General features: G+C 36.9%; 1 protein-coding gene across 1 annotated transcript in view; it reads right to left on the bottom strand.

Moving 5' to 3' along the window:
* BMP5 (bone morphogenetic protein 5) overlaps positions 1 to 24,701 on the bottom strand; it is a 133,620-nt gene that overhangs the window by 52,554 nt on the left and 56,365 nt on the right. The window contains exon 2 of the mRNA XM_032299749.1: positions 20,930 to 21,122. Within this exon, the coding sequence (XP_032155640.1) occupies positions 20,930 to 21,122 (193 nt within the window). The remainder of the gene's footprint in view (positions 1 to 20,929; positions 21,123 to 24,701) is intronic.

The following is a 24,701-nucleotide window of genomic DNA, read 5'->3' on the forward strand; positions in this document are numbered from 1 at the left end:
TGTGAGAATCATGAGGCTACTTATAGGATGCATTTAAACTTGTATGTGGAAGATAGAATACCTCATGCTATTTCAATGTAAGAAGCGATATAGGTAGACAGTACTGAATGTCTTCTGGAATAAACAGATGCTTATTTACCTCTCTACAACACTATTCTTAGAATTCAAATGCTAAATTTCATTATAAATGAAATCACCTCTTAGAAAGAGACACTGGGTAAACTAATATGCACTGGGTGGGATGCCCATTCATCTTTTGCTGAAATCTATTTTATCAAGAGTACTATATTATAGACACATGGCAAAAACTGTTTGCTTGTTTTAAAATATAATTGAACATTTCTCATTGGTATCATGTGCCAGTAAGGTGTAAGACTCACAGATACTTATTTATGTTACTTTAATTTCTGAGATACAAGTGCATAATGTGTAGGTTTGTAAATAGTTATACATGTGCCACAGTAGTTTGTGGCAGCTAACAATCCATCATCTAGGTTTTAAGCCCCACATGCATTAGCTGTGTGTCCTAATGCTCTCCTTCCCCTTGACCAGATTTTTTCATGTCCCTGTAAAAGACATTATCTCGTTCCTTTTTATGGCTGCATAGTATTCCATGGTGTATATGTACCACATTTTCTTTAACCAGTCTGTCATTGATGGGCATTTGTGTTGGCTTCATGTCTTTGCTTTATAGTAGAATGATTTATATTCCTTTGGGTATATATCCAGTGATGGGACCGCTGGGTCAAATGGTATTTCTGGTTCTAGATACCTGAGGAATCTTCCACAATAGTTGAACTAATTTACACTCCCACCAACAGTGTAAAAGTGTTCCTATTTCTCAAGAGCTTGCCAGCATCTATTGTTTATTTACTTTTTAATAATGAACATTCTCACGGGCGTGAGATGGTAGCTCATTGTGGTTTTCATTTGCATTTCTCTAACAATCAGTGATGTTGAGCTGTTTTTCATATGTTTGTTGGCCACATAAACGTCTTCTTTGGAGAAGTGTCTGTTCATATCCTTTGCCCACTTTTTGATATGATTGTTTTTTTCTTGTAAATTTGCTTAAGTTCCTGGTAGATTATGGGTATCAGACCTTTGTCAGATGGGTAGATGGCAAACATTTTTCCCCTTCTCTGTAGGTTGCCTTTTCACTCTGATGATAGGTTTTTTGTGGGTTGGTTTGTCTTTGCTGTGCAGAAGCTCTATAAGTTAATTAGATCTCATTTGTCAATTTTGGCTTTTGTTGCAATTGCTTTTGGTGTTTTCGTCATGAGCTCTTTGCCCATGCCTATGTCCTGAATGGTATTACCTAGGTTTTCTTCCAGAGTTTTTATGAATTGGTGGTTTACATTTAAGTCTTTAATCCATCTTGAGTTAATTTTTGTATAAGGTGTAAGGAAGGGATTCAGTTTCAGTTTTCTGCATGTGGCTAGCCAGTTTTCCCAACACCATTTATTAAAGAGGGAATCCGTTCTCCATTACTTTTGTCTGGCTTGTCAAAGATCACATTGTTGTAAATGTGTGGTGTTATTTCTGGGGTCTCTGTTCGGTTTCATTGGTCTATCTGTATGTTTTGGTACCAGTACTATGCTGTTTGGTTACTGTATCCTTGAAGTATAGTTTCAAGTTAGGTAGCATGATGCTTTCAGCTTTTTTTTTTTTTTTTTTTTTTTTTTCTTTTGAGATGGAGTCTCGTTCTGTCACCCAGGCTGGAATGCAGTGGCATGATGTCGGCTCACTGCAACATTCACCTCCCAGGAGCAAGCGATTCCCCTGTCTCAGCCTCCCAAGCAGCTGGGATTACAGACACATACTGCCATGCCTGCCTAATTTTTTTGTATTTTAGTAGAGATGGGGTTTCACCGTTTTATCCAGGTTGATCTCTCAGGTGCTTTGTTGTTTTTGCTTAGGGCTGTCTTGATGATACAGGTTCTTTTTTGGCCCAATATGAAATTTAAAGTAGTTTTTTTTCTAATCCTGTGAAGAACGTCAACGGCATTTTGATGGGAATAGTGCTGAATCTATAAATTACTTTGGGAAGTATGGCCATTTTTGTGCTATAGATTCTTTTATCCACAAGAATAGAATGTTTTTTCATTTGTTTGTGTTATCTCTTATTTCCTTGAGTAGTGGTTTGTAGTTCTCCTTGAAAAGGTCTTTCACATACACTGTTAGCTGTATTCCTAGGTATTTTATTCTCTTTGTAGCAAATGTGAATGGGAGTTCACTCATGATTTGGCTCTCTGCTTGTCTGTCACTGGTGTATAGGAATGCTGGTGATTTTTGCATATTGATTTTGTATCCTGAGACTTTGCTGAAGTTGCTTATTAGCTTAAGTAGTTTTTGGGCTGAGACAATATGGTTTTCTAAATATACAATCATGTATTCTGCAAACAGAGACAAGTTGATTTCCTCTCTTCCTATTTGAATACCTTTAACCCTTTATTTGTTTCTCTTGCCTGATTGCCCTGGCAAAACTTCAATACTATGTTGAATAGGAGTGGTGACAGGGGGCATCCTTGTCTTGTGTTGGTTTTTAAAGGGAATGCTTCCAACTTTTGCCCATTCATCATAATATTAGCTGAGTTTGCCGTAAATAGTTATTATTTTGATATATTTTTCCTCAGTACCTAGTTTATTGAGAGTTTTTAACATGAAGAAATATTGAACTTTATCAAAGGCTTGCATCTACGGAGATGTTCATGTGGTTGTCATTGGTTCTGTTTACCTGATGAATTACATTTATTACTTCATCCCCTTGCATTCCAGGGATGAAGCCAACTTGATGATGGTGGATAAGATTTTTCATGTGCTGCTGGATTCTTTTCGCTAGTATTTTATTGAAGATTTTTACATTGATGTTCATCAGGGAAATTGGTCTTAAGTTTTCTTTTTTTGTTGTTGTTTCTTTGCCAGCTTTTGGTATCAGGATGATGCCAGCTTCATAAAATGAGTTAGGGAGGAGTCCTTCCAATTGTTTGAAATCGTTTCAGAAGGAATGGTACTAGCTCCTCTTTGTACCTCTCATAGCATTCAGCTGTGAATCCAGCTGGTCCTGGGTGTTCATTTTTGGTTAGTAGGCTATTTATTACTGTCTCGATTTCAGTACTTGTTATTGGTCTATTCAAGGATTCCACTTTTTCCTGATTAAGCCTTGGGAGGGTGTATGTGTCTAGTAATTTATCCATTTCTTCTGGATTGTATAGTTTATTTGCATAGAGGTATTTATAGTATTATCTGATGGTAGTTTATATTTCTATGCATTTGACTGGCAATATCCCCTTTATCATTTTATTATACTTTAAGTTCTGGGGTACATGTGCAAAATGTGCAGGTTGCATAGATATACATGTGCCGTGGTGGTTTGCTGCATCTATCACCGCATCATCTACATTAGGTATTTCTACTAATGCTATCCCTCCCCAATCCCCTGACTCCCTGGTATCCCTCCTTAGGCCCCCACCCGCCAAAAGGCCCGGGTGTGTGATGCTCCCCTCCCTGTGTCCATGTATTATCATAGTTCAACTCCCACTTATGAGTGAGAACATGCCATGTTTGGTTTTCTGTTCTTGTGTCAGTTTGCTGAGAATGATGGTTTCCAGATTCATCCGTGTCCCTGCAAAGGACGTGAACTCATCCTTTTTTATAGCGACATAGTATTCCATGGTGTATATGTGCCACATTTTGTTTATCCAGTCTGTCATTGATGGGCATTTGGGTTGGTTCCAGGTGTTTGCTATTGTGAACAGTGCCACAATAAACATACATGTGCCTGTGTCTTTATAAGTCATTCTGTTATAACACTTTGGATATATACCCAGTAGTGGGATTGCTGGGCCAAATGATATTGCTATTTCTAGATCCTTGAGGAATCCCAAAATGTCTTTCAAAGTGGTTGAACTAATTGACACTCCCACCAACAGTGTAAAAGCCTTCCTATGTCTCCACATCCTCTTAAGGATCAGTTGTCTCTTGATTTTCTAATGATCGCCATTTTAACTGGTGTGAGATGATATTTCAATGTGGTTTTGATTTGCATTTCTCTAATGACCAGTGATGATGAGCTTTTTTTCATGTTTATTAGCTGCATAAATGTCTTCTTTTGAAAAGTGTCTGTTCAAATCCTTCGCCCACTTTTTGATAGGGTTGTTTTTTTCTTGTAAATGTGTTTTAGTTCTTTGTAGATCCTGGACATTAGCCCTTTGTCAGATGGGTAGATTGCAAAAAGTTTTTTCCAATTGTGTTGATTGCCAATTCACTCTAATGATAGTTTCACTTGCTGTGCAGAAGCTCTTTAGTTTAAATAGACCCCATTTGCCTATTTTGGCTTTTGTTGCCATTGCTTTTGTTGTTTTAGTCATAAAATCCTTGCCCATGCCTATGTCCTAAATAGTATTACCTAGGTTTTCTTCTAGGGTTTATTATTTTTTTTTTACCACTATTACTACAATTTTTTATTGCATTTTAGGTTGTGGGGTACCTGTGGAGAACATGCAAGATTGTTGCATAGGTACACACATGGCAGTGTGATTTGCTGCCTTTCTCCCTGTCACCTATATCGGGCATTTCTCCCCATGCTATCTCTCCCCAACTCCCCACCCCCTGCTGTCCCTCCCCTATTTCCCATCAACAGACCCCAGTGTGTGATGCTCCCCTCCCTGTGTCCATGTGTTCTCATTGTTCAACATCCACCTATGAGTGAGAGCATGCAGTGTTTTATTTGTTCCTGTGTCCGTTTCCTGAGAATGATGGGTTCCAGGTTCATCCATGTCCCTACAATGGACACAAACTCATTATTTTTTATGGCTGCCTAGTATTCCCTGGTGTATATGTGCCTGTCCAGTCTATCACTGATGGGCATTCGGTTGGTTCCAGTTCTTTGCTATTGTAAACAGTGCTGCAATGAACATTCATGTGCATTTGTCTTTATAGTAGAACCATTTGTTATCCTTTGGATATATACCCAGTAATGGGATTGCTAGGTCAAATGGAATTTCTATTTCTAGGTCCTTGAGGAACTGCCACACTGTCTTCCATCTTCTAGGGTTTATTATGGTGTTAGGTCTTATGTTTAAATCTTTAATCCATCTGGAGTTAATTTTTGTATAAAATGTAACGAAGGGATCCAGGTTCAGCTTTCTGCATACGACTAGTCAGTTTTCCCAACACCATTTATTAAACAGGGAATCCCTTCCCCATTGCTTGTTTTTGTCAGGTTTGTCAAAGATCAGATTGGGGTAGATGCATGGCATTGTTTCTGAGACATCTGTTCTGTTCGGTTGGTCTATATCTCTGTTTTGGTACCACTACCATCCTGTTTTGATTACAGTAGCCTTGTAGTATAGTTTGAAGGCAGGTAGTGTGATGCTTCCAGCTTTTTGTTGTTGTTGGGTTTTGTTTGCTTAGGATTTTCTTGGCTATGTGGGCTCTTTTTCGGTTCCATATGAAGTTTAAAGTTGTTTATCCAATTCTGTGAAGAAAGTCAATGGTAGCTTAATGGGGATAGCATTGAATCTATAAATTACTTTCAGGAGTATAGCCATTTTCATGATATTGATTCTTCCTATCGATGAGCATGGAATGTTTTACATCTGTTTGTGTTCTGTCTTATTTTCTTGAGCATTGGTTTGTAGTTCTCCTTGAAGAGGTCCTTTACATCCCTTGTTTGTTGTATTCGTAGGTATTTTGTTCTTTGCTGCAATTGTGAATGGGGGATCAGTCATGATTTGGCTCTCTGTCATTGATGTATAGGAATGCTTGTGATTTTTTGCACACTGATTTCATATCCTGAGACTTGGCTGAAGTTGCTTGTCAGCTTAAGGAGATTTTGGGCTGAGACGATGGGGTCTTCTAAATACACAATCATGTCATCTACAAATAGAGATAATTTGACTTCCTCTTTTACTATCTGAAAACACTTTATTTCTTTTTGTGGCCTGATTTAACTGGCCAGAACTTCCAATAGTATGTTGAATAGGAGTAGTGAGAAAGGGCTTCCTTGTCTAGTGCCAAATTTCAAAGGGAATGCTTCCAGTTTTAGCCCGCTCAGTATAATATTGGCTGTGGGTTTGTCATAAATAGCTGTTATTATTTTATTTTGAGATATGTTCCATTGATCCTAGTTTATTGAGAATTTTCAGCATAAAGGGCTGTTGAATTTTGTCAAAGGCCTTCTCAGCATGCATTGAGATTATCATGTGTTTTTTGTCTTTCGTTCTGTTTATGTGATGGATTATGTTTACTACTTTGCTTATGTTGAACTAGCCTTGCATCCCAGGGATGAAGCTGACTTGATTGTGTTGGATAATCTGTTTGATGTGCTGTTGGATTCAGTTTGCCAGTATTTTATTGAGGATTTTTGCATCAATGTTCATCATGGATATTGGCCTGAAATTTTATTTGTTACTTGCGTCTCTTCCAGGTTTTGGTAACACGATGTTGGTCTCATAAAATGAGTTAGGGAGGATTCCCTCTTGGTATGGTTTGGAATAGTTTCAGAAGGAATGGTATCAGCTCCTCTTTGTACCTTTGGTAGAATTCGGCTGTGAACTCATCTGGTCCTGGACTTTTTTGGTTGTTAGGCTAGTAATTGCTGTCTCAATTTCTGACTTTGTTATTGGTCTATTCAGGGATTCAACTACTTTTTGGTTTGGTGTTGGGAGGGTGTAAGTGTCCAGGAATTTATCCATTTCTCCTAGATTTACTGGTTTATTTGCATAGAAGTGTGTCTAGTAATCTCTGATGGTAATTTGTATTTCTGTGGGATCAGTGGTGATAGCCCCTTTTATTTTTTATTGCATCCATTTGATTCTTCTCTCTTTTCTTTATTATTAGTCTGGCTAGCAACCTATTTTCTGATCTTTTCTAAAAACCAGCTCCTGGAATCATTTATTTATTTATTTTTTAGGGTTTTTTTGTGTGTGTCTCTAACTCCTTCAGTTCTGCTCTGATCTTAGTTATTTCTTCTCTTCTGCTAGCTTTTGAATTTGTTTGATCTGGCTCCTCTGGTTCTTTTAATTGTGACATTAGGGTGTCGATGTTAGATCTTTCCTTGCTTCTCATGTGGATGTTCAGTGCTATAAATTTCCCTCTAGACACTGCTTTAAATGTGTCCCAGAGATTCTGGTAGGCTATGTCTTCATTCTCATTGGTTCCTAAGAACAACATTATTTCTGCCTTCATTCCACTGTTTATACAGCAGTCATTTAAGATCAGGTTGTTCAGTTTCCATGTAGTTACTGAGTTCTAATTTGATTATTTCATTCTTTTGCATCTGCCGAGGAGTGTTTTATTTCCAATTATGTAGTCACTTTGAGAATAAGTGCAATATGGTGCTGAGAAGAATGTACATTCTGTGAATTTGGGGCAGAGAGGTCTGTAGAGGTCTATTAGGTCCACTTGGTCCAGATCCAAGTTCAAGTCCTTGATATCCTTGTTAATTTTCTGTCTTGTTGATCTAATATTGACAGTGGGCTGTTAAAGTCTCCCACTATTATTGTGTGAGATTCTAAGTCTCCTTGTATGTTATTAAGAACTTGCTTTATGTGTCTGCGTGCTCCTGTATAGGGTGCGTATGTATTTGGGATAGTTAGCTCTTCTTGTGTCTATTTGATTCTTCTTTTTTCTTCTTTATTGGTCTAGCTAGTAGTCTATTTTGTTAGTTTTTTCGATAAACCAGCTCCTGGATTCATCGATTTTTTTTTTTGAAGGGTTTTTGTGTGTCTGTCTCCTTCAGTTCTGCTCTGAGCTATTTCTTGTCTTCTAGTAGCTTTTGGATTTGTTTGGTCTTGCTTCTCTAGCTCTTTGAATTTTGATATTAGGGTCTCAATGTGAGATCTTTCTAGCTTTCTGATATAGGCATTCAGTGCTAAAAATTTCCCCCTTACCACTGCTTTAGCTGTGTTTTCCAGGATTCTGGTACATTGTCCATTTCTCAGTGGTTTCAAGGAACTTCTTGAATTCTGCCTTAATTTCATTATTTACCTAGGAGTTATTCAGGAGCAGTTTGTTCAGTTTTCATGTAGTCATGTGGTGTTGAGTGAGTTTCTTAATCCTGAGGTCTAATGTGATTGCACTGTGGTCTGAGAGACTGTTATGATTTCAGTTTATTTTTATTTTTTGCATTTGCTGCTGAGGAGTGTTTTACTCCCAATTATGTGGTCAATTTTAGAATAAGTGCCATGTGGCACTGAGAAGGATGTATATCATGTTGATTTGGGGAAAAGAGTTCTGTAGACATCTATTTAGTCCCCTTGATTCAGAGCTGAGTTTGAGTTCTAAATATCTTTGTTAATTTTCTGTCTTGCCGATCTGCCTAATATTGACAGCAGGGTCACTATTATTGTGTGGGAGTCTCTCTTTGTAGATATCTAAAAACTTTAATAAATTGGGGTGCTCCTGTATTGGATGCGTATATTTTTAGGATAGCTCTTCTTGTTGAATTAATCCCTTTACCCTTATGTAATGCCCTTCTTAGTCTTTTTTGATCTTTGATGTTTAAAGTCCGTTTTGTCGGAGACTAGGATTGCAACCTCTGTTTCTTTTTTTCTTTCCATGTGCTTTGTAAATTTTCTTCCATCCTTTATTTCGAGCCTGTGTGTGTCTTTGCATGTGAAATGGATCTCCTGAGTACAGTACTCGGATTGGTCTTGATTCTGTCCAATCTGTCAGTCTGTGTCTTGTAAATGGGTTAAATGTCCCTATTAAATTTGGGTTAATATTGTTATGTGTGGATTTGATACTGTCACTATGATGCTATCCAGTTATTTGATGCAGTTTCTTCATAGTGTCATTGGTCTTTATATTTTGGATTGTTTTTGCAGTAGCCGGTATCAGTTTTTCCTTTCCATATTTCCATGAGCTCTTGCAAGGCAGGACTGGTGGTAATGAAATGCCTCAGATTTTATTTCTCCTTCACTTATGAAGCTTAGTTTGCTTTGGTATGAAATTGTGAGTTGAAAATGCTTTTCTTTAAGAATGTTGAATATCAAACCCTACTCTCCTTTGGCTTGTCAAGTTTCTGCCAAGAGGTCCACTGTTAGTCTCTGGGCTTCCCTTTGTAGGTTACCTAGCCTTGCCCTCTGGCTGACCTTACCATTTTTTCCTTTATTTCAATGTTGGAGCGTCCGACAATTATATGTTTTGGGGTTGATCTTCTCCTGGTATATCATAGTGATGTTCCCTGTATTTTCTGAAATTGAATGTTGGCCTGCCTGGCTAATATCCTGCCGTGTGTTTCCTAACTTGGTTCCACTCTCCCCATCTCTTTTAAGCACTCCAATCAATGCTAGGTTTGGTCTTTTTACATAGTCCTGTATTTCTCTGAGGTTTTGGTCATTCCTTTTCATTATCTTTTCTCTAATCTTGTTTTCATGCCTTATTTCAGCAAGATGGTCTTCCAACTCTGATATCCTTCCTTTTGCTTGGTAGATTTTTGTCTATTGATACTTGTGTATGCTTCATGAAGTTCTCGTGCTATGTTTATGTTTCTCTCTAAACTGGTTATTCTAGTTAACAGCTCCTGTAACCTTTCATAAAAGTTCTTAACTTCTTTGCATTGGGTTAGACCATGCTCCTTTAGCTCAGTGGAGTTTGCTACTACCCACCTTCTTCTGAAGCCTACTTCAGTCAATTCATCCATCTCATCCTCCATCCAATTCTGCACTCTTGCTGGAGAGGCACTGTGGCCTTTTGGATTTTCAGTGTTTTTCACTGATTCTTTCTCATCTTTATGAGTTTGTGTAGTATCGATAGTTGAGGCTACTGACCTTAGACTTATTTCTTGTGGGGACTTATTTCACTGATGGTGATGTTGCTTTCTGTTGATTTGTTTTTCTTGCAGTGGTCAGGTCCCTATTCTGTAGGAGTTCACTTCAGGCCCTATTCACCTGGTTCACTCCATCACTCACTGGAGATGTCACTTGAGGCGGCTGGAGAAGAGCAAAGATGACTCCTCCTTCCTCTGGGGCCTCTATCCTCAAGGTGCACCAACATGATGTGAGTAGGAGCACTCCTGCATAGGGTATCTGTGACACCCTTTGAAGAAGGGTCTCACTCAGTTTGCTGTCATGGGAAACAGGACCTGTTTAACAAAGCACTTTTTCCTTTGTGGGAGGGGGTGTGCTTTGCTGGGGGGAACCCACTTATATCAGCTGCTTGGATTCCTCAGAACTAGCAGGAACAAACACTAAGTCTACTGGTCTGCAGAGACTGCGGCCACCCCTCGCCTAAGGGCTTAGGCCCAGGGAGATCGCAGTTCTATCCCTGAGCACCTTCTTGGAGTTTTAGAAGTTCCTGCAGGAAGGCCCTGCCCAGTGAGGAGGGATAGGTCAAGGTCAGGCCTGGAGAGGCACTCTGTCCACAGTATGCCACAGCTGGTGTGTTGGGGATCCTTCTTGGGACAAAGCTGTCCAGCATTCCTGGGTCCAGCAGGGAAAAAGTGGAGTCTGGAACGAGAGATGTCTGCTGCCTTTCTCCCGCCAGGGGAGCTTAGTGTGTTAGGCAGTTACCAGTCCCCGTGTTGGCTGTTGCCCCGCTCCCAGGAGCTCAAATGGCTTAAACAGCAGTCACTCACAGATGTGGTGCTGGTCACTCCTCCCCCTGTAGATTCTAGCTTAGTGGCTGTTGAGAATCTGTGTGGGTCCATGGATGGGACCCCCGGGCCCTGGGGGTGTGGGATCACGTGTGAGTTCTTCTGATCTGTGGGTTGCACAGTTCTGTGGAAGAAGCATGTTTTCCCAGGCTAGATAGCATGATCACTCACCTCCTCCCTTGGCTGGGGCGTGGGGGCTCCTCTGCCCGGTCACTCAGGCAGGCCACCGCACCACATGGCTCTTCCTTCTTCATGCCAGTTACCCAGTCAGTTCTGATGACAGAACCTGGATACCTTGGTTGCTGGTACAGGATCTGCATGCTGTAATGGTTCTTTTCAAAGGGAGCCTCCAGTCACTACTGCTTCCCGTCAGCCATCTTGACCTGCACCACAGGTACTGTAAAGAGCCTTTCTGAATCCAGGAACCACAATCATAGATGGAATGAGTGCCTACTTAATTTCAACAGTGATTTGCTATACTCAGGCTTTGCTTAATATTAGAAAAAATAATTATGTTCTGTAAAGTCACCTTTCTAAAGTTATCTTTCTTCTCCTGTAAATGAAGATTAGAAGATGATTAAATGAATTCTTCTTTAATTTCTACCTCATAAATCTATTGCAAGGACAAAAGAATATACCAATAATATACAAATTATTGTAATTGCTATTTTCTTACCAAAACACATGTAGAGTGTGTAAGAGCATATAATGAGTTAGTTGTATGTATAATTCTTGCATCCAACTCATTACAGTCAGAAGTCGATTTATAAAATTACTAATGTAAACGTTATTTAACAGCACATACTTACAAACTTTGGAAATAGAAATTTATTCATTTTATTTAACTTTAGAAACATTTTTGGTATCTAATCCATAATAATGCTTTACCCCTCAGTCCTACTGGAGAAAAATTTGGTTGAAAACTTATCAAAATCATTTTATAATCAAAAAGAAGACCTAAGAAAATATTAACCCTGGTTGTGGTTTCAATTACATAATTATATGTGTATGCATGCCTATGTTATATATATTTACACACATGCATATGAAGAGAGAGAAAGCCTAGTTATCCAAGAGTATGGCCACATTAATTTTGTATATACAAAGAGAAACAGAAAGGATAGTGAACCAATAGGCTAGCCACTCTACTATCTGATCATGAAGCCCTTACACCTAGTCCAGAAAAGCTTCAGGAAATTGTCTAGAAGATACACTACTTTACTTGCATAAAGTATGAACCTTATAGTCCACAATGACATCTCCACTTTTCTCAAAGCTTCTATTACTATAACTATTTCACTGTCTTCTATCTCCATTTTTCCTTCAATAGCTTATCAAGTCCAGTAAAAATATAAGGTTGGCCACCCAAGGAGAAGGCATACATCTCTCTCTGGGTATTTGCCATAAATACCAGCATATTATTCAAGAGACTACAAATTAATAACGGTAAACTCTAGAGTTTATAGCAGCAAATGTTTTTCTTATGAGAAACTTTTAGCTTATATGGACTAGAATTTGAAATGTTCTCTGATTGATATTTTCAAATGGTAAATCGCTTTATTTCCCAAAATAAATGCAGAAGTATACAACTTTATAAATCTTACTAATCATTAATTTTCAAAACATCTGATTCCATGTTGCATTTAAAAAGTACAGATGAAAACTGGTAGAATAGTAATATTAGATACCACTGAATGAAAAGCATGGCAGAAATGAAAACCACAAGTCGGATTCTCACTAACAAAATTCAGCCACTTTTCACTAAGAAGAATTTTTTTAATTGCCAAGACCTTTTTAATATTAAGCAGGTTTCCTGGCATTACATCATTCCATATTTTCCCCTGCAGAGAAATTTTAACATGTGCTACCAGATTCACACCCAAGAGGTCCCTTCATTCAACAAGCAAAAAGGACATGAGACTATTATACAGACTGTCCAACCATTTTTCATGTAATGAATGAGCAGCGTACTCAGTGCAGACTCCTAAGAGCTCTTTCATCCTATGAATCTCATGATCCAAAATATGAAAAGGACAAAGCAAAATTCACTGATACATTAGTTTATGGAACAAAGTATTTCCATTTTAGGTATATATCTTAAATCTTCAAATAGAGCAAGAACTCTCAACCTTGGTACCACAGACACTTTGGATGGAACCACTCTTTGTGAGGTAGAAGAGCTGTCCTGTCCACTGTAGAAGGTTTAGCAGCATTCCTGACCACATCACTACCCCGCCATATCTACTCCTAATGCTAGTAACAACACACACACATACATGCCCCCTGTCAATTGTGGATGACAAAAAAAATGTTTCCATACATTGCTAAACGTCTCGTAGGGACCAAAAACACCCCAGGTAAGAAGTGCTAAAATAGAGCACGATCCCTGCACACTGAAGAGATACAAGCTATCCTTGTGTACTGTTCTACACACTTTACAGACAACATCATCTACCTTTTGAGTATCCTGCTCTGGCACCCTGCTTTCAAGAGCCCAGGAAATCTTCCTGAGTGGAAAATGTCAGAGTACGTTCTGAAGTATGTCCACAGAAGAATCACAAATCTTGGAGGAGGAGGAGGGTGGAGATGATGTAAATATAAAGCTGACTGTGAACTGGAATGATGACAGCTTAATTAAATATATTCAAGTACTGAAGGTGGCTAATGACATCGAGCAGGCTAGCTTAAAATGTTTTTATAATGGAGTACAGAAATTTATATTCATGGCAAAGCATTAGGGAAAGGTTGATTCTACATAGCACTTTTTCTTTAGGGAATACATAAATATATATATTTGTGAAAAAATTAGTTCAAGTAAAACAGCACAGTGCCAGACACATGGTGAGTGTCCATTAAATGCGTAAGTAAGTGCTGGCTGCTATTCTTATTAGTAGTAACACTGTCATTGATAATCTTGTTGTGTTAATTTTAATTCATTATATGCCTAAATATTTTTAGTGCTTAGGAACATTTCTTTTGGGATACACCTCTCTCCTGTCTCTCTCTCTCTGTCTCCCTATTCTTTCCCCATTTGTTGTTTTGCCTGTACAAAGTTCCTACTCTTCTTGAAAAGTTCAACCTCAACGTGAACTCCTTTCAGAGGCTTTCCCTATGGTCCCTTACCCGTCCAAGTAAAAAATTGACTTTCTCTTCATTTCCATTTCCATAACACTTAGTGCATATTTACATCATCGTTCTTAGCACATTGTATTATAGTTATTAAAGTCTGTGTGTGGCAGGCCCACCACAGTCCCTGGCCTCCAGGCTAGGAGCTTTTGAAGCCTTATTTACTTGGCCTTATGTCCTCTGTGCTTGCCACATGGTAGACGCTCAACTAAAGCATGTCAAACTGAGCTGAATTATCTGGAAAATTCAATCGTGTAGAAACCTCATTTTCCAATAATGCCAGATATATGAGGTGTGACTGAAGAGCAGTGCCTTCTATATAGAATTTGGGGCTGTCAGCCTCATATAAAAAGATTAAATAAGTGAAATGATGCAAAGTGTGTTAACTTTTTACCAAGTAAAATAAAGATTTGGATAAATATCAGAACATTCCTTTAAATTACATACATTTAAATATGAGTAGGGATAAACTGGGAAGGTGGGAGAGATGGTAGGAATAAAATATATAATTTTAAAAGCTGTAAGTCTCACTAAGATAAGAAAAGAGGTGGCATAATGGATCTGCCATATTTTAAATTTGATTGCATAACACTGTCAAAGAATTCATAGGCTAGATGGTTAATAGGTCAGACCGTATCTTGAATATAAAACATATCCATAAAACATCAGTCCAAATTACTGTACAAATCTCCCTCACCCAGCCACTCCTAGGCAGTGCCTTAGGGAAGGGAAACTTTACATGTGTGAAAACATGTATGCATTGTCAAGTAAATCACATTAAAGAGTAAAGTCTACCCTGACTTTTCAATTGTTTCTAAGTGTAATTGAAAATATGAAATACATAGAATCCACATAGAAGTTTCAAGAGGTGACTCTGCTTTAAAAATAACCACAGGTACTAGTTCCTTAAGAAGTTTATAAAGCCATAAACAATACTTAAAAAAAAATTGGATTTGAAAATTACTTTTCAAATAGAAATTCTTTCCATTTAACCTGTGATCATGTGATATGTAAATCAAGTATTTTTAATACTCTTCTAAGATAATTAAAGTGAAAGTTCCAAAGTAGTGGTAAATTTTTTGAAAAAAAAAGATATTATGTATCCTCATTTCTGATGAGAAAAACAAGCCTTCCCTAGCTTAAAAAAAAATGAGAGCAATTAATTTTTAAATCCTACTGTTTTTTGTTTTGTTTTGATTTTTGATTCTCCCTACCTGGAAAAAGCTGGGAATGCTATTTGGTAAAGATATGTGTGCCATAAATTTGTTTCATTACCTTTGTTCTCTCAACTATAATTATGCACATTTCTGTTTATACTAATCATGTTCATCACAAAAATTTAAAAAACATAGAAAGTGATGAAGAATTAAAATTTAAATTACCCACAGCCGGCAATGAATATTTGATGGGTTCCTTCAATCTGTTTGTATGTAGATTTATTTAAATTAGTATAATGTATATAATTATGTTTCTCGGTTTTGGTCAATTAACATTTGAGCATTTTTCAGTGCTAGTAAATATTTCTCAAAAATGTCATCTATATTTGCTCTCTGCTATTTTTCCAAAAAAATTGTAGCTTAACATTTTTCTTGTTTAAACAGTAATACTGTGATAAACACTTTTACATGAATCTTTGTCTACATGTGTCTATATCTCCACTGTTTCTGCAAGATAAATTCATACAGAAACTCTCATCCCACACTACCATATCCCCATACTTCTTCGAATGTATTTTTTAAAGAGTTTGACTATGTATCTAAAACTTGTATTTTCAGCTATTAAGTTCACAGAAAGCTTCAATGACACTACACTTTAAAACCTACCACTTCATTTTGCACACATTAAATTATGCAACAGTACTATTAGATGAAGACCCCTTAGCACATTTTACTTATTTTTATATAAAGGTAGGTGACAGCAAATAGTACCTAATGTTATAAAAACCACTTTTTGCCATTATGTATATAATCTGTGAACTGAAATAGATGCTCATATAAAGTTATATGACAATATATTGGAAATATATTTACCAGTGTATTTATTATCAACTATGATCTTTGCATTGGGATATGCATTAGCCCTTCCCACATCATCTGACATTCCTTTTCCTGTCCTGAAATATTTTTTCTCTTGTTTTTTGTTTTTTCAGATTTGTAAGCTGAGACTCCAAGAAATACAGAAATTTCCCTGTATGTGAATTTCAAAGTCCATGACCTTATGGCACTATATTATTATTTTCTATGGTGACTATCAAGTAGTTCATAGAAACCTGAAATGTTCTTTAAGACATATTACTATTTCTGTATATCCTTTCCCTTAAACATCTTTCTTTGGAAAAAAAAAAAGGTGGAGTGCAAAAAGTGAATCGTGCATCTACAGACAATAACAGGGCACAGGATTGTATTTTCTTACAACACAGAATAATGAACTCCGAGTAATGAACAAATGCTTCTTTTAAAATTAAAAATATATATATTTTACCAGAGATTATTCAACCTGATCAGCAGTATATAAAATTGAACTATGGGTGGGCACAGTGGCTCACGCCTGTAATCCCAGCATTTTGGGAGGCAAAGATGGGTGGATCACCGGATCAGGAGTTCAAGATGAGCCTGACCTACATGGTGAAACCCCATCTCTACTAAAAATACAAAAATTAGCTGGGCGTGGTCGTGGGTGCCTATAGTCCCAGCTATTCAGGTGGCGGAGGTTGCAGTGAGCTGAGATAGTGCTATTGCACTCCAGTGTGGGAAACGGGCAAAACTCTGTCTCAAAAAAAAAAAAAAAATGAGGTATGAGTCTCTGAGTGTGATTATTTCAGGATTGAAAAAATAATTATTAGTAACAAATTTTACATACATTAGCAAAAACCAGTATCACAGAGGACAATAAATATACCCTAACCTAGAAGATAAAGCTAACAATCATAATTCAGTAACACTACTAAATAAATAGATGTTCAAAAATGTGAACTTGGAAGAACTGAATTAAGATTGAATTGAATTTTTAAAAATACTGTTTAGTAAACTAAATAGAAACCTATCCAATCCATATCCTATCAGAGTTTAGAATGGCAGTGGAAGAAAATGCCAGGCAAAGATACACATGTGCTTTAGATTTTACAAATCAAGTCAAAAGAATTAGGAAAAATATGAGTGAAATCCTAAATCTGAGAGAAGATTTAAACATATGTAAAACTAAAAAGACTTAGCCAAATTATACCCAAGAATAACTAAAAGAACATGTAGCTACAGTAGCAGAAACATTGTGTAATTTTTTAAATCTAGTATAATAATAAAAATGCCAGAGGTACAAGATAAACAAATGTCCCATTTTTTTAGAGAACCGAAACTTCCCTGCTATCCCCATCAAGCTACCATTGACTTTCTTCACAGAATTGGGGAAAAAAAACCACCATAAATTTCATACGGAACCAAAAAAGAGCCTGTGTAGCCAAGACATGCTTAAGCAAAAAAATAAAAAAGCTGGAGGCATCATGCTACCTGAATTCAAACTATACTACAAGGCTACAGTAATCAAAACAGTACAGTTCTGGTACCAAAACAGAGATATAGAGCAATGGAACAGAACAGAGGCCTCAGAAACAACACCGCACATCTATAGCCATCTGATCTTTGACAACCCTGACAAAAACAAGCAATGGAGAAAGAATTCCCAGTTAAACAAATGGTGTTGGGAAAACTGGCTAGCCATATATAGAAAGCTGAAACTGGATTACTTCCTTTTCCCTTATACAAAAATTAACTCCAGATGGATTAAAGATCTAAACATAAGACCTAGCATCACAAAAACCCTACAAGAAAACCTAGGCAAAACCATTCAGGACATAGGCATGGGCAAAGACTTCATGACTATAACACCAAAAGCAATGTCAACAAAAGCCAAAATAGACAAATGAGATCTATTTAAACTAAAGAGTTTCTGCACAGCAACAGATACTATCATTAGAGTGTACCAGCAACCAACAGAATAGGAAAAAATTTTTGCAATCAAATATACATTTATATAAGTTAGCAACCCATCTGACAAAGGGCTAACATCCAGAATCTCCAAAGAACTAAAGTACATTTACCGGAAAAAAGCCCATCAAAAAGTTGGCAAAAAATATGAACAGAAACTTTTCAAAAGAAGACATTTATCTAGCCAACAAACATATGAAAAAAAAGCTCATCACTGGTCATTAGAGAAAAGCAAATCAAAACCACATTGAGATATCATCTCATTTCACACTGGTTAGAATGACGATCATTAAAAAGTCTGGAGACAACACAGCCTGGAGAGGATGTGGAGAAATAGGAACACTTTTACCCTGTTGGTGGGAGTGTAAATTAGTTCAACCATTGTGGAAGACTGTGGCGATTCCTCCAAGACCTAAAACTAGAAATTTCATTTGACCCAGCAATCCCATTACTGGGTATATACCCAAAGGATTATAAACCATTCTATTACAGACGCACATGCACGTGTATGTTTATTGTGGCACTGTTCACAATAGCAAAGGCTTGGAACCAACCCAAATACCCATCAGTGATAGACTGGATAAAGAAAATGTGACACATAATACACCATGGAATACTATGCAGCCATAAAAAAGAATGAGTTTATGTCCTTTGCAGGGACATGGATAAAGCTGGAAACCATCATTCTCAGCAAACTGACACAAGAACAGAAAACGAAACACGGCATGTTCTCCCTCATAAGTGTGCACTGAACAATGAGAACACATGGACACCGGGAGGGGCACATGACACACCAGGGCCTGTCAGGGTTGGGAGGATAAGGGAGGGATAACATTAGGGGAAATACGTAATGTAGATGATGGGTTGATGGATGCAGCAAACCACCATGGCACTTGTGCACCTATGTAACAAACATGCATGTTCTACACACGTATCCAAGAACTTAAAGTATAATTTTAAAAATTTCCCAAAACTATAAAGTCTGGTGAGCTAAGCATCAATATCCATAAATATTCCAACACGGATTGTTAATAAAAATAAGCATGAGTTCATTTAGAAATAAACTAACTTATTAATAGGCTCTTAGTTTTGTATCATGTTTGTCATGTGCTACATGAAACCATTCACACCCTTAGAAAATAGAAAAGTGAAAGTAAGCACAAAGAGAGCTTCATTAGATGACATTGAAAAATATACTGAGAGAACAGTGGGCACACAGAAAAGATAGAACTTTTAATTGTGATCAATGTAAATTCTGCAATTAGATATAATTAATAAATATATTCTAGAGGATAGAAAACTGGTATGCTAATCGTTCCTGAAAAAAAAAATACTTACATCGTAAGTACGATGTAAGTATTTTTTTTTCAGGAACAATACTTAGGATATAAGTATTTTTCTTCAGGAACAATATACAAACTCAACATACATAAAACTATATATGACTGACCAAAAATAAACATAATTCAAACATTTTAGGATACGTATGTGGAACTAGTGTTCCAATTTTGAGTAATAATGATTTCAAAGCATTGAACTACACTGAGGAAATCGTAGTGCTGAGAATAAAAAAATATACTATCTCTAAACGCAATCAAAACATGGAAACAGACATAGAAAAAGATAATTATGAATAAAGCAATTTGTTAGTTTTGGCAATATTCTTAACTAACATTTGGAGTATTATTTTCAATTCTCGCTGTCTTTGAAAGATATTATTTAACATAAAAATAATATGCACTACATATGCCTGGCCCTACAAGAAAATAGTATCTTAATTTTACAAATGGAACCATTGGATTGAGATTTTATAAAAACATAACTTATCCAAAGACAAACAGCTAGTCAGTGTTAAAGTTGAAAAACCAGTGCAGGTCTTTCTGCCTTGAAATTATTGCTGTTAAAAATAACAATGTATATCAATCAGTATGTATTACAGTGAGTTCTGCTGAACCAGTGTTGCACAGAATATTAGTAAGTACTACTAACCAACGAATCCATAGCCAGATAATGCTGAGGAAGACTAGCTAACAAAGTTAATAGAGCATATGCACACATGCACGCGTGTGTATATATTTTCACTGTAAAGCCTTTTTAAGATGTTAATATTCTGATACTGCGAATCTCCTAGAGGATAGTCTAACTGGCAGGCTTTACAAATATACATGACCTCAGAAGACTTTTGTTTTCTTCATTGAGTAGTGCAAGGGACTGGTGTTTCATAGAGCATCTATTGGGTGTTCTGCCACACTAGAAGATCAAGTCAAATCTAAAGGTCAAGAACTACAGACAGTCAACAAGGAAAGAACAGGGCATACAGAAGACAGGATATCGATCGTTAAATAATAGTCTCATTAAAAAAGGACTTATTACTTCATCAAAAGGATGATCTAGATCTGAGGAATGAAAGCTACTGGGAGAGAGGTATCACCTCAATATTGGATTTCAAACAGATTTTGATAGATGATCGATCGATCCATTGATCGATCACTCTGAGCTGTCCGACAAAGGTGATTACTCACCTGAAAAATGTGTTATTGAAGCGATTTCTGCATTCTGTTAAACACTAGAGAAAATGACTACGGTCCCTTTTTAAGGCTTGAATTCAATGGTTCATTTGCAGTCATTATCAAATGAGGTTTTTATGCATTTAGTATTTCAGACTGTCCATTTTTCTGCCATTCTGAGTAACCATCTTATAGACAGAGGTCATCAAAACGCACATAACAACATACAATGTTTACGCTCGTGCCAATGAAAAGTAAAGCAGCGCTTCTCTAACTTTCAGAGCACCAAGTAACTTCATTATCTTAATTATGAATTTCATGTGGGCAGAACAAAGGAGTTTTCTGGAGTGAAGGACAAATTTACAAAATGAGACAACAGATCTAGAAAGCACATTTTGAGATGCACGAGGCTATTTCGTATACAAATGCTAAAACTGACCTTAATTTTGCTTTCAGAGAACTAAATTTAACTCACTGTATTCTGATTTTCTTATCCTACATTTAAACAAAGTAGTGTCAGGAGGAGGGAACAGCTTAGGAATATAGAAGAAAACTTTCAGATTGATTAGCCTTACCTTTCAACGTCTCCACCTGGCTCTAAATGTTACTATGCTGCCCAAAAAAGATAATTTGTTGATAGATCACATGAGTTATGAATGACGGTGACTAAAATTGTATATATGTTTGCCAGAATAATAAGTTAAATAAAAAGACTATACCTATTTGTGTATTCCTTGATGATTTGATATATGCTAATCTTAATTGTTTCATTTTCAAATCGGTTGTTGCTCCGGTCCTTGTATATCCGGAATTCAGCTGCTGTCACTGCCTCTCCATGAGGAATTTGGGTAAGATCAAATCGAAATTCTTTGTAATGCCTTCGCTGGTGAGAAAAATCCTTGTCTCGTTCAACTGAAAAAAAAAAAAAAAAAAGAGGTTGGGGAGGAAAAAAGTTAGTCCTTTATAAAATATGGAAATTAATAATAAATTCTCCAGCTTTGAGAATGAAAACAAACAAGCAGGATAGTATAAAACTGGAAAAACACTAAAACCACAAACTCAAACATGTTTCCAGTTAAAGGAAATTCCACAAACCATCAGCCTTTTTCAAAGGCAATATAACCTCTGTGGTTTTATATGAATTCCTGGATCCTAAATGGAAAGGTTATCCAGAAATGTTTTTAAAAATGAAGGTTGTAAAATGATTACTAGTATATCTCAAGTATCAGAACACAGAAAATTTTATACAGAAATTCTGAATATGTTATGGTAACCTCCAGGATTCCAGGTGAAGTGAGTGGAGAGACAGCACAGCCATAGGAGGGAAACATGAAAGAGGACTAAGGAAATTCAAGTATACAGGAACTGTGTTTATGGCATTTCAAAGTTCAAATAAATAATTTTTACAAGAAAGATTGTTTCTAAAATGTCTTCCCCAGAAAAGCTTTTCTCCTTTCAGCAAATAAAATATTCTTAAAGACAGTTTTTTGTTTTCTCTTGAGAAAGGTCTCACTCTGTTGCCCAGGCTAGGGTGCAGTAGCATGATCACTGTTCACTGAAACCTCGACCTCCCACGAACAAGTGATCCTCCCACCCCAGCCTCTAGAGTAGCTAGGACTCAAGGTGTGTACTACCACACCCAGTTAATTTTGTTATTTTCTGTAGAGGCAAGATCCCACTATATTGCCTAGGCTGGTCTCAACATCCTGGACTCAAGCCATCCTCCTCCTTTGGCCTCCCAAAGTACTGGGATTACTTGCATGAGCTACCCTGCCCCATGTTGTTTTAAAGGCGTTTTTAAATTCTTACCCCTGGTGCAGTATAAAGTCTCCCAAAGACCTCAGTCATCATTCAGAATTGAGAAGGGAACATATTTCCCCTCTTTAGCAACCTTCCAAACAAGTGAAGTCAAAGAACTGTTCCTTTTGGAAATATTAAGAAATGCTGAAGATTTTAGAACGGTAAGTATCAGATGTGGTATATTATAATAAGCTAGTGTATTGTACAAGTGGTATAAATTGATTCACAAGCTCAAAAATTGGAATTTTTTAGAAGATTACTTAAAATTTATAAAACTGCTATACATAAATGAAACTTAGGATCCTAAGCTAGAAGCATTAAGATTATAGAAGTGAAAAGATGATAATGACCATCAGGAATGATGCTGGGGAGCCCAGGTTGCTAGATCATCATGTTCCAAGTCCAGATGGGTGGCCACATCTGAAGCTCCTGACAAGGGAACCCACAATTCTTTGTCATCATCCTCCAAAAAGTCTCTGGTTTATCTTCCCCAGAAGAGTAGAGGGCAGTTTAGGACAGCAGGAAGCTAATTCTCACCTCCATCTCAGACTCTAAAGCAGGCATACAGAAAAATGTAGCTACATTTGGGGGCATATTTTTAAATCTAATTTTATAGATGAGGTCTCTGTATGTTAGCCAGGCTGGACTCAAACCCCAGACTCAAGCCATCCTCCTGCCTCAGCTCCTTAGTAGCTGGGACAACTGAAGGTATTCGCCACCACACTCAGTTGGAAGCATTTTTGTCCTGTAGAGCTTGGCAAGGATGATGCACTTTGGCTATCTGACTACACTAACACCACCTCACGTGGTTCATTGAAATTGTTTTCTTAAAATATCATTATCTTGGTCCTAAGAGTCATCCATTTCCAGAGAGATCATTAGTCAACTTTTCCTAAATAAGGACAGAAATCCCATTTGTAAGATGTTATTTTGGTCCATAACTTAAAACTCTTCTCTGTCTTCTCTGGTGATAGTGCAGACTGCACACTCCTCCTTCCTCCCCCTTTTGTCCATTTGATTGGGCTGTATGCGAGTGAAAGTCTAAAGGGAGAAAATGCCTGCTACCTAAGTAGCTCGTAACTGATGTAACAATGCTAAAACCAGCCGCAACTTTTGCTTTTGGAGAACTAAATTTAACTCACTGTGTTATTTTCTTAGCCTAAAAGTAAATGAAGTAGATGGCATCATGTGACCATATCTAAATAGCCTTTATGTGCCAGACTATATTATCAGTATTTTATTTTATTAATATTAACATATTCATAACAGCCTACAAGATGGGTTCTCTTGTTATCCTTATTTTGAAAATGAAGCAACCGAGGAGACGTAGGGAATGAATACCTTACCAAAAACTTTGAACCCAGTCATTTGGTGTCACCAAGCCATGGTGGTTAAATGTCAGGATGTGCCGAGTCTGCTTACACACTACTGCTCTGTCCTCTTTTATTAACACAGATCTAAAATCTTGTATTTACAAGTCCAAAATCCAAAAGATTCTAAAAGCTACACATTTGTTTTCACACTCCTTTGACAGAAGAACCAGAAGTTAACTGATATGAAGTGATTTACAATCTCTATTTATCCCAGTTTAAATATTTGAATAAATAAATTCTTTAAATAAATAAATATTTATTGCTTTGCTGCAGAAATTGTCATGTGTTTGCCTAGGTGGCACTGTCCCAGACCCTGCTTGACAAATACTATACTTCATGCTATATGCACCAGCCAGCCATTTAAAAATAAATTTTCTCCATTCTAAAAGATCATATTCATAATTCTAAGTGATAACAACCATTATTCAATTTTTCATTAACAATAAGTTGTATATTTAAACTTTTAACCAAAAAGCAACAACTTAGAGTCCTAAAAATAAAGGCGAAGACATGCATTTGTTAGGATCCGATCTAAAGTGTGCACCTGCTTAATGCAGATGGGTATTGAATTCATGTTATGTAAGGTCATCTACCATTCTGGAATCCCCTGTGAGATGTTAGTGTAATAAAGCAGAAAGCTAGAGTTTCAGCCATTATTATAAAATTTCAGTTTTCTAATCCAGGCTATTTAACTTAAACCCTTAAGGGGACTCATTTTCAAAGAGTTTAATAAAACGTTGTATTCAATATACCACACAGAACGAAGTCACAGACCTGTCTGGTGACTCAGATTTTTACATCCTACCACTTTGAATCATAATTGCAACAATAAATTCCATGGGACATGCTGGAGTGAGTAATGGAATAAAACTTAAAACCTAATGATGCCCACAAATATTCAACAAGGTAATCCCAGTTACCTCAAAGAGTAACGCTAGGGAGGTGGCAAATATTAAATCCCTGACTTAAGAGTAAGAAATTGGGTGATGACAGCTCTGTGGTAACAGATGTCTATCTCCTACAGTTTATCATAAATCTTCATTCAATACCTATACCACCTACATATAATGACATTCTACTGTTCTGCATTTAGAGACTGGTTCTTTGTTAGTTCCATTAAACAATGTCTTTCAGCAGTACACAAAAAAAGTGAAGAATAGGCTAAAGAATAAAGGATTTGATCACCAACGGGTATGAAGCATCAAACACAACACAATGCATAATCCAGAGAAGTCTTCTAATACTAGTTGAATGAAAAATTGCATGAATGGATCAAAATCTGGTCATCTCTTTTCACTCGGCAACTCCTGCAACTTAG

The sequence above is a fragment of the Sapajus apella genome, unplaced genomic scaffold, assembly GCF_009761245.1.
Source record: "Sapajus apella isolate SASKATOON/1434 unplaced genomic scaffold, GSC_monkey_1.0 scaffold41, whole genome shotgun sequence".
Classification (NCBI taxonomy): Eukaryota; Metazoa; Chordata; class Mammalia; order Primates; family Cebidae; genus Sapajus; species Sapajus apella.